Source organism: Lolium perenne, chromosome 3 (assembly GCF_019359855.2).
Source record: "Lolium perenne isolate Kyuss_39 chromosome 3, Kyuss_2.0, whole genome shotgun sequence".
NCBI classification, from domain to species: Eukaryota; Viridiplantae; Streptophyta; class Magnoliopsida; order Poales; family Poaceae; genus Lolium; species Lolium perenne.
Window position 1 is genome coordinate 285,616,394 of NC_067246.2, and position 11,344 is coordinate 285,627,737.

General features: G+C 43.0%; 1 protein-coding gene across 1 annotated transcript; it reads left to right on the forward strand.

Moving 5' to 3' along the window:
- Nucleotides 1-8,493: 8,493 nt before the first annotated feature.
- Nucleotides 8,494-10,213, forward strand: LOC127338659 (ammonium transporter 3 member 1). The gene has a single exon (XM_051364691.1). The coding sequence runs from the start codon at nucleotides 8,551-8,553 to the stop codon at nucleotides 10,009-10,011; it is 1,461 nt and encodes a 486-aa protein (XP_051220651.1). The 5' UTR covers nucleotides 8,494-8,550; the 3' UTR covers nucleotides 10,012-10,213.
- The last annotated feature ends 1,131 nt before the right edge of the window (nucleotides 10,214-11,344 follow it).

Here is an 11,344-nt window from a genome sequence, read left to right on the forward strand (position 1 = left end):
CATTGACTAATTTTTGGTGGTATCTCTTGCTTTGAATCAGAAATTGCCTAAAAGTATCTCCAAGGATCTCAATGCTGGCCGAAGGGGCAAGATTTCCCTCGTCATGGAGAGTGAAGGTCTCACCGTGTAGGGACGGTACTCCGTCAGTCCCACAGATGGCCGCTTGGCTGTTACTTCCAGGTGGAAAAAGTTCATTGACGGTGCCAAACTTCGCATTGGATCAAAGTTGAAGGTCAAGATCTTTCGATGCTGTTGTGACATGCTGGTCATAAAGTTTGCGGTTGTCTAGTTCTATTGTCCCATGAGCCCTTAGCAAATGCATTTGTAGTTATACTTATATAAGGTTATCTTATCTGAACTGCTAATTAATTGTATGGGTGGTAAAACTCTGGCAAGCTTTTGCTCTTAGCAAGTATGTATGTATGATCAGCTATTATGATAACTAATGTTTGTGTTCATCTTAATTTGCATTTCCGTTTTAGAAAAAAACTTAATTTCTATTTTGGCTGACCTGTTAGAGAACTATCAGATTGAATCCACAACATGATTCAAATAGATTCATTACACCGAGCCACATGTCTTGACCTTGCTATACACTAGTTCCATTAATCAGTGCAAGAAGGCTTACCTGAGCTGCCGAACCACGCAGATTCGAATCCACCTTAGCTATCTAGCTAGAAATACAACCTTTGCAGAAAGAGGATTTGCAGTATGGGGAGGCTGACATTGGGGACCCATGAGGCAGCAGCGTTGTCAACGTTTTAAAGGCGGCAGGAGATCGAAACAAAAAAAATAAGCCAAAAATCAGTTGGTAAACAAAATCCAAGAAATGAAACATTTACCTTTCTGAGAGGATGACATGCGGGACCCATGAGGCAGCAGCATCCTCAACTATTCCAAGGCGGCAGGGGATCAAAATAAAAAAAGGAAATAGCCAGAAATTAATTAGGGTCAAAAATAAATCTATCAAAGGAAACCTTTATTGTTCATAGAGGATGACATGTGGGACCGACCTGCCAGCTGCGCCGTCATCGTTTCAAAGGGGGCAGGGGATTAAAAAAAAGGCAAATAGCCAGAAATTAGGGGTAAAAAATAAATCCAACAAAGGAAACTTTTATTGTTCACAGAGGATGACATGCGGGACCCATGAGCCAGCAGCTTCCTCAACGTTTCAAAGTCGGCATGAGATTGAAAGAAAAAGGAAAGTGACCAAATATCAGGAGCCAAAAATAATCCAAGAAAAGAAATTTTATTGTACATAGAGGATGACATGCGGGTCCCATTTTGCAGCAGCGATCTCAACGTTTTCAAGGTGGCACATGATCAAAAGAAAAATGAAGTAGCCAGAAATCAGGGGGTGAAAAAAATCCAAGAAAAGAAAGATTTCAATTGGGCTGCATCTGGACATCTGGGCCTTCGAACTATCCTGCTGGGCCTTTTGACTCGTACAATTTCAGCCCACTCCAAAACAGGAAAGTTCGGATTTTTCTAAAAAAAAACAGGAAAGTCCTATGCTTCGCAAAAACACAAAACAAGGAGATTCAACATATAAGTTTGTTTATGTAAAAATAAAGATTTAATTTATCCGTTTGCAATAGCTCAGAGCGAAATACACTGTTTATTGTCTGCAAAATAATCAAGATATCACATGTTTCTTGTACGAGGAGGCTGACATCGGGGACCTATGAGCCAGCAGCGTCGTCAACGTTTTAAAGGCGGCAGGGGATGGAAAGAAAAAATAAACCAAAAATCTGTTGGTAAAAAATCCAAGAAAAGAAACATTTTCGTTCTGAGAGGATGACATGCGGGACCCATGAGGCAGCAGCATCCTCAGCGTTTATTGTTCATAGAGGTTGACATGTGGGACCCGTGAGCCGCCAGCCGTCCTCAACGTTTTAAAGGCTGCAGTGATCGAAAGAAAAAATAAGCCAAAAATCGTTTGGTCAACAAAATCCAAGAAAATAAACATTTACCGTTACGAGAGGATGACATGCGGGACCCATGAGGCAGCAGCAACGATTCCAAGGCGGCAGGGGAAATATCCAGAAATTAATTAGGGGTTCAAAATAAATCCATCAAAGGAAACTTTTATTGTTCATAGAGGATGACATGTGGGACCGACCTGCCAACAGCGTCCTCATCGTTACAGCGTCCTCATCGTTTCAGAGGGGGCAGGAGATCAAAAGAAAAAGGCAAATAGCCAGAAATTAGGGGTCAAAAATAACTCCAAGAAAGAAAACTTTTATTGTTCGTAGAGGATGACATGCGGGACCCATGAGCCAGCAGCTTACTCAACGTTTCAAAGGCGGCATGAGATCGAAAGAAAAAGGCAAGTGACAAAATATCAGGAGCCAAAGATAATCCAAGAAAAGAAACTTTATTGTACATAGAGGATGACATGCGGGTCCCATTTAGCAGCAGCGGTCTCAACGTTTCAAATGCGGCTTGAGATCAAAAGAAAAAGAAACTTGATTGTACATAAAGGATGACATGCGGGTCCCATGAGCCAGCAGCGTTTCAAACGTGGCATGAGATCGAAAGAAAAAGGCAAGTGACCAAATATTAGGATCCAAAAATAATTCAAGAAAAGAAACTTGATTGTACATAGAGGCTGACATGTGGGACCTATGAGCCAGCAGAGTCCTCAACGTTTCAAAGGCGGCAGGGGATCAAAAGAAAAAGGAAATAGCCAAAAATCAGAGGGTGAAAAAAACCAAGAAAATGAACTTTTATAGTACATAGAGGATGACATGCGGGTCCCATGAGCCAGCAGGTTCCTCAACGTTTCAAACGTGGCATGAGATCGAAAGGAAAAGGCAAGTGACCAAATATGAGGAGCCAAAAATAATTCAAGAAAAGAAGGTTTTATAGTACATAGAGGATGACATGCGGGTCCCATTTAGCAGCAGCGGTATCACCGTTTGAGAGGCTGCACGGGATCGAAAGGAAAAGGCAAGTGACCAAATATGAGGAGCCAAAAATAATTTAAGAAAAGAAAGTTTTATAGTACATAGAGGATGACATGCGGGTCCCATTTAGCAGCAGCGGTATCACCGTTTGAGAGGCGGGACGGGATCGAAAGAAAAAGGCAAGTGACCAAATATGAGGTGCCAAAAATAATTCAAGAAAAGAAAGTTTTACAGTACATAGAGGATGACATGCGGGTCCCATTTAGCAGCAGCGGTATCACCGTTTGAGAGGCGGCAGGGGATCGAAAGAAAAAGACAAGTGATCAAATATGAGGTGCCAAAAAAAACTCCAAGAAAAGAAAGTTGATTGCACATAGAGGATGACATGCGGGTCCCATTTAGCAGCAGCGGTCTCAACGTTTCCAAGGCGGCAAGGGATCAAAAGAAAAAGGAAGTAGCCAGAAATCAGGGGGTCAAAAAAAATCCAAGAATAGAAAGAATTTTGGTTCATAGAGGATGACATGCGGGACCCATGATCCTGCATCGTAAACGGCTCGATCGGAGAGCGTTGAACGAGATGGCGCGATCGAGAAAAAAAACAATGCCAGAGAGGCTGCCATCTGGGCCCTACATCCCTCGGCGGTGCGGATTTGCGTTGACTCGGCCGGCGAACCCGAGATTTCGAGATGCACCACGTCCCGGGCCACCATACGCCACGTTTTGGCCGTTTTCGTCGGGCTAGGTGGCCTCAAAAACGAGAAAAAAAACGTTTTGACATGCACAACGGAGAGACCAAAAATCGTCGGCCATGGTCACCAGCAACCACGGCGCGACTTCAACTTCGTCGGCCATGGAAACTTTTCTTGTAGTGTTTTATCACTTCAAAATATCATATTTATGTCCAATATGACAACTCCAGATAATATGTTCATCAATACCTTCATAATTTGGGGTCTTGTGGGAACAAGCATAAAAGGTGCGTGCGAGCACCTAAAAATACCAAAATCCAATCACTACACATTGATGCATGTAAAATACAAGCATGAACTTTGTAGTTTGTTGACATATATTCTCACATATTCTCACATATATGATATTATATCCATGTTTAATATTGATTTTTGGGGATTTCACAATGATCCCCTTTATTTTGGTTATAACTCTGGAAAACAGGAAAACCCTGTTTTGTGTATTTTTTACTTCCAGTGACCATAATGAAGTCAAATTGAGCTCAGATTTCGGGGATGAAAATATTTCATCAAGAGAAGCATCTGGAGCCCTTGGACCTCATGTGATGGGCCACGAGGGCCAAAAGAAGGCTGGTGACGCGCCCTGGTAGGGAGGGTGCGACACCACCCCTCTTTTCCTCCTCGGCTGTTCGATTCACTTGATTCTTTCGCCCATGGACTTCGTTTGACCTAAGAAAACCTATATAAAGGACTTCCCGAGGCTTCCTCGAGGAGAGCGCGGTGGAAACATAGAAACACCGAAACAGAGCCAGAACCAACAAAAATTGGAGGGGGAAACTCCACCAGAGTCACCGCCGGAAGGATCTCCACCTTCTCCAACGTCTCCACCATCATCACCATGATGAAGAGGGAGTAGTCCACCTATGAACTATAGGTTTGTGGCAGTAGCTTGATCTCTCTCTTGTTCTTTATAGATTGAAGCAACCTTTTAGCTTTCCAACATTATTATGGTCATATATGTAATTGATATGTGGTGGATCTTTATTCTATGATATTGATATATGGGATTGGACCTATTATGTATAAGATGTATTGGTAGATGCATATCTTGTACCCCGTTCTTAAGTACTTGTTCTGATCCAACTTGTATGCAAAAACATCTATGGGGAGAAATGTGTATTAGATGGAGTAGCATGGTGGTAATGATTGAATAGTGACAACAAATTCATGATCTACTATGGTATTTAGCTTTGTTTTTCTGTCTCACTAGGGATAAACTGAATACATGTGCTATGTTTATCATGTGACCTTGTGATAATCTTGTTTATTCAAGGTAGCATATTTGATATCCAAACATTAAGTCATATTACTTAATTAAGGCTATACTAGCTCTGTTGATTCTCAATTCAAGATTACGTGGATTTTTTCCTTTCTTGAGGAGTATAAGAGAGATGTGTTGCATCATATCTATGTTTGGACGTAATGCCCATATGAATGCATATCAAACACATGTTGAGGTTCCACCAATATTATGTCATTGATGAATTGTTAGTGTCCACTACAACTTAAAAGGAGAGTTGACAAGTGAACCCATGAACCCCGGTCTATTTTAAATCACTAGAAACATCTTTCCAACATATTTACCTTGCTTTATATTTTCTACTGTTATTTAATCCGAAAATACTAAAAATACTATCTCTACATGCACGCACAAAACCCAAATGCCCTTAGCCTTTACTTATTTTTATTTAGTTACTTCAGTTGTTTACTTTACTTTATTATACTTCTTACTTTTATTTCCTATTAGTAATATGAAACCTTGTGCTTGACACCGTGGAGTAAGGGACACAAGGCAAGAACTTCAGGTTGCTCGAAGAGGAGAGAAAAAATTTAGCTTCTAAGCCAATTTTCCGAGAGTTCGATATAAACCCTCGAGTCACCCTTGTGGGGGAAATACGCTTGCTACAACACTTTACACTTGGAGTCCCAACGAATTGGTACACATAGATAGTTGCCATCCCAGATGGAAAAACATAAGGTAAACATGCTTTAAAAATACACTCATCGACGGTGCCATCTGGACAACGGCAGCAGGAGGCGCAATAGCTCGGGGAGGCACTAACTGAGGTTGCATGACCCCATTTCGTACGAGTGGGTGGCTTGGGATATCCAAGATGTCCATTGGCCAGCGGAAGAAAATTCGAGCGCTCACCCGGCTATATCCAGTTTTTGCCATCAAATTTCCAGTCTTCCAAAAAATATTCGGGGGCATGTATATTTTGCGGGATCTGCACGGGCTATTTTTTTTTTGTATAAAACCAGAAACCAGTTGTTACTTTTGCGGGACATGCATTTTGCGGGATCTACTAGATATGATGTAACTAAGAAACATAATGACAAGGTTTTTAATGATAAATTTTCTTCTCTCATTTAGGTTATCTACCTATGCACAATTTTACTTTGTTCATGGTCGTCTCAACAGCGTGTAGAAAACCACGACCTATTTATGGAGGTATCTACTTGGTTGGAGAACACAGCGAGAGATATTTTTGCCAACATGGCTGACAACAGTTTCTCTCATCCTGATCATGTGGCTATCTGCATCCTGGTCATGCAGAAAACAAAACTAATGCTTAAACTTTTAAACCTTTTAGGTAATAAAGTGTCGGAAAATCCAACTCACCTCACAGGTGCATATGCACTTGTTATGTCAAAATACATTTAAAAGTGCCAACAAAATTTAAAATAAAATTTTGCATGTATACCTAGACATTCTATGTTCGCACATAAGTTTTCGGGAAAAATTAATATTTTTGTGTCTCGTGTAAAAAAGATAAATTTTGATGCTCCAACATGATTACGTACATGACTTTTTTAATCTTTTTTTATACATGCCACATAAAATATTGTTTTCCCACAAAAACTTGTGTACGAACATAAAATGTTAAGATGTACACCTGAAATTATATTTCAATTTTTTTTAACATTTTAAATTTGTTTTCAAATTATTTTTTATAATAGGTGCATATGCACCTATGATTCAAAACGGCACCTCCATAAAGTGTCCTTTATCTAAAATAACTAAGCCACACAATTATTTTGAAATGCATGTTACATGTATTTTGAAATTTCAAAAAAAAAAAAAATTTGCACGTACGTCTTTACCTGCTACACGCTTATAAATTCGTTTTATGAGAAACCACCTTGTCTTGTGGCATATGTCAAAAAGACAAAAATCAATACTAGAAATAAGGCTTTTCGGAAGATAAAATTTCTCTTTTTGACAGACCATAATAAATATTTGTTCCTCGCGAAACTTCACAAACGCATATAAATTTTAGAGATGTACATGTAGAATTTTTTGTTAAAACTTTTCAACTTTAAGAAGTATGATGTTTTGGTAGTGGAAGCATATGCACTCGGGAGCCGAATTGAATTTCTCAGCCGCATCAAGTTTTACCCACGAACTTAGATATCTCATTCCTCTTTATAGTATGTTTTGTCCTATACTGATCGAATGAGATTCTTCGAACCACTAAAAAGACTAGAAATGTGTCTTCGATCTTCTAGCTTCAAGCCATCCTTCCACTTCAGTTTTTAGGGCTGACAACTGCTGGTTAAACCAATAGTTTTGGGACTGAACACTTGTGTACACTGAACAAACCATTAGTCCCTTAGTCGTTCGTCATCATTCATCAAAACCCACTAGGGAGAGCTATAAATACACTTTCAATCTCCCTCTTTTTATGATCTATATATGACAACACGATTAAAGATTTAAAAACGTATAGAAATTTCTTTTTTAGGCTCCATTATCTTTTTATTTGTTTGAATGCAAGTGCACATATTTGAGGTATATATGAGATCTCCCCTTATATCTTGGAATCCATGAGTGCAATATGTGAGTAAGACAAAAACAAAAACATTGGAATGTGTGTGATATTGAGGGATCAGAATGAACGAGAGATCAAAATGACACGGAATTGAAAATCAGCTAGCTATAAGCTAAGAGATACGTTTTTTCTTTTGAATATGTTAACTGGTAATGTACAGATGATACAATTATAGTGGAGATGACCCAAATGATCTTCTCGGCCTGTGCTCACCTGTTCTCCCGGTACAAATGACATTGGCACAGTACTTGTACAACGTAACCAGCTGACTAGAGGAGTTCGAGTATGTACACAATGCATGCGTAGTGTAGACCGCAGAGAATTTAAAGACAACGGTACCTACGGTAACATATCTACCGTCCACTCTCTGCTTTGAGATTAGTATGTAAAAGTAATAATTGAAACTTTTGTGAAACTAAAGTGATAAATGAAGAACATTGTGAAATATTCTAACAAAAGGTGAAACTAATGACATCATTGTTGATATCACTGGGATTTGTTTCACAAAATATTTGTGTTTCAGTTATGTTTCAATCAGATTTATTTCATAATTTTGTGGAAAGATTGGTTAGCACATGGTTGCTGACATCTATGTGTAGTTGCCGTTAAAGAGGTTTTCGGGCGTACATTTAAGTATTATAACTGTCACTAGCTCAATATATATCATGTGCACTTTTTTAGAACTAATATCAGTAATACACATTTTATATTACATGTAAGGTAAGCTAGATAGCCTTCCTTTAATTCCAAAGCCTCGTGCTTGGAATCTTCCTCCTCCCTGCCGCTATGAGGCACAGCTCATTGATACAGCTTAGCGGCATAGGATCTAACTCCTCTTGCCACTTTACAATGCTCTCGCTAGCTAGGCATGCCCGCCGTTGGTCGGCTTTGCCCCTATGCCGGCCACTGCTCAGCCCTTGTACGTGACGGACAACATGCCGTGACGATTCCTATATAAAAAGGCCGGCGTCCCACCTTAGCTTCATCCACCACCAGTCACCATTAGCTTCGATCCCCGGCGAGCGCGGGTTCACCGAGCGTGCCGATCGAGCTAGCAAGATGGCGTACAACATGTCGATCGGGTACATGCCGGTTGCACCTGTGGCGCCGGACTGGCTGAACAAGGGTGACAATGCGTGGCAGATGATCTCTGCGACGCTGGTGGGCATGCAGAGCGTGCCTGGCCTGGTGATCCTCTACGGGAGCATCGTGAAGAAGAAGTGGGCCGTCAACTCTGCGTTCATGGCGCTCTACGCCTTCGCTGCCGTGTGGCTGTGCTGGGTCACCTGGGCATACAACATGTCCTTTGGCCACAAGCTGCTCCCCTTCTGGGGCAAAGCCCGTCCGGCGCTGGGGCAGAGCTTCCTCATCGCGCAGGCCGTGCTGCCACAGACTACACAGTTCCACAAGGACGGCAGCGTCGAGACGGGCTGGATCAACCCGGCGTACCCCATGGCCTCCATGGTTTACTTCCAGTGTGTGTTCGCCGCCATCACGCTTATCCTACTCGCCGGCTCGCTCCTCGGCCGCATGAACATCAGAGCCTGGATGATCTTCGTGCCACTCTGGCTCACCTTCTCCTACACAGTTGGTGCTTTCTCCCTCTGGGGCGGCGGCTTCCTCTTCCACTGGGGCGTCATGGACTACTCCGGTGGCTACGTCATCCACCTCTCCTCCGGGGTCGCTGGGTTCACCGCCGCGTACTGGGTCGGGCCGAGGTCCACCAAGGACAGGGAGAGGTTCCCACCCAACAACGTGCTTCTCATGCTCACCGGCGCCGGGCTGCTCTGGATGGGCTGGGCCGGTTTCAACGGCGGTGACCCTTACTCCGCCAACATCGACTCTTCCCTCGCCGTGCTCAACACCAACATCTGCGCCGCGACCAGCCTCCTGGTCTGGACCTGCCTCGACGTCATCTTCTTCAAGAAGCCCTCCGTCATCGGCGCCGTGCAGGGCATGATCACCGGCCTCGTCTGCATCACCCCCGGCGCCGGTCTGGTCCAGGGATGGGCGGCGATCGTGATGGGAATTCTGTCAGGCAGCATCCCGTGGTTCACCATGATGGTGGTGCACAAGCGCTCCAAGCTGCTGCAGCACGTGGACGACACCCTGGGCGTGTTCCACACCCACGCCGTCGCCGGCTTCCTCGGAGGCGCCACCACAGGGCTCTTCGCGGAGCCGGTGCTGTGCACCCTGTTCGTGCCAGTGAGCAACTCCCGCGGTGCCTTCTACGGCGGCACCGGCGGCATACAATTCCTCAAGCAAGTGGCGGGCGCCCTCTTTATCATCTGCTGGAACGTTGTGGCCACCAGCCTCATCTGCATCATCGTCGGACTCATCGTGCCACTGCGGATGCCCGAGGAGGAGCTCGCCATCGGAGACGACGCCGTGCACGGGGAGGAGGCCTACGCGCTCTGGGGAGACGGCGAGAAGTACGACTCCAGCAAGCATGGGTGGTACTCCGACACCGAAGGCACCCAGGGGCGCAAGGCGCCCAGCGGCGTCACGCAGAACGTCTGATATGTGCCGATCGCTGACCGAACCGGTTGGAGTTTGGTTTTATTCGCGTCTTGTTGTGACAACATGCATTACGATTACGCATGCATGCATGTGTGCGTTCGTGTGCTCTTGAATAATGTGGTGCCATGCATGTATAAGCAAGGTGTCAAGGACACAATGCCTTTTGTGAGTATGGCATCACTCTTTGATTGTTTGACAGAATTATACAAGATTTTACTTTGAGGCACACTTTCATATCCTTTTTTTCTATAGAGTTGTTAGCTACTACCAGCAGTTACTTTGTGCACAATTTCATCTCCATGACAAACTGCTTTTTGTAAATATGACATCACGCTAATGTACTTTTTCTTTTCTTTTCTTGGACCATAATACCAACAATCAAATTTATAATGACTTAGTATTATTTTCCAGTTACCATCGATAGCCAGCTAGCCAGTGATCGAAATATTCTATTAATTTGTGACTGCGGGAATCTAATGTTTAGATCGAACGATCCTTAGCGGTGACTACAAAATAGTTTCATTATCTTACAATTGATAGTCTAAAAAGAAATAGTTTTGCAATTGGAAGGTGGATAAAGCTTTGGACTAATGGATGAAGATCCAACGGCCTAGTTCTCCGTCGCATATCATGTTTTCTCATCTCTATCACGATCCCATCCCCTTCCTACCACTTTGTTTCCCCGCACAAATCCCGTGTCATGCATGCTACCGCCTTGTCGCCAATGTCACAGCACCCCTAGGACCCACCTCCCTTGAGTTGCTTCCTTGTGCCCTTCACGGCTTCACCAGTGACCCCTTAACCTTGGAAAGGTGATGTTTCTTCTTTGATGTCATAGTCTCTAGAGCACCGCTCCACTTCGACCACCCTCTACTTTGCCATGGATCAGGAGGAACAAGAATGGTGGGTAAGAGAAGTAGTCATTGTGGCTGAAATGGAAAACATTCATTTGATTGATTTGATGGTGGGCATGTCACTGCTTTTCTTTTCTTTCTTTTCTTTTCTTTCATTTTCTTTATTGTTGCTTCAAAGTTGACAACTTCGATGCTGACAATGAACTGAACGAGTGAAATTTTGTTTTTTCTAGGGGCCATGATCTTTACTGCATCCTTCTAAAAGTATAAAGGTTGCAGAAAATTATCATCTAAATACTAAATATCTGTGAATAGATCTATCGTATCATATAATACTACTCTACTGGACCCGGCGTTTCGGCTCCCGGATGCATATGCTCCCTTTATTTGAAATGCATTTTAAACATATCTGAAATGTTACAAAAATCCAAAACAAAATGGACCGTGTATATGTCCACATCCTACATACTCAGAAAGTT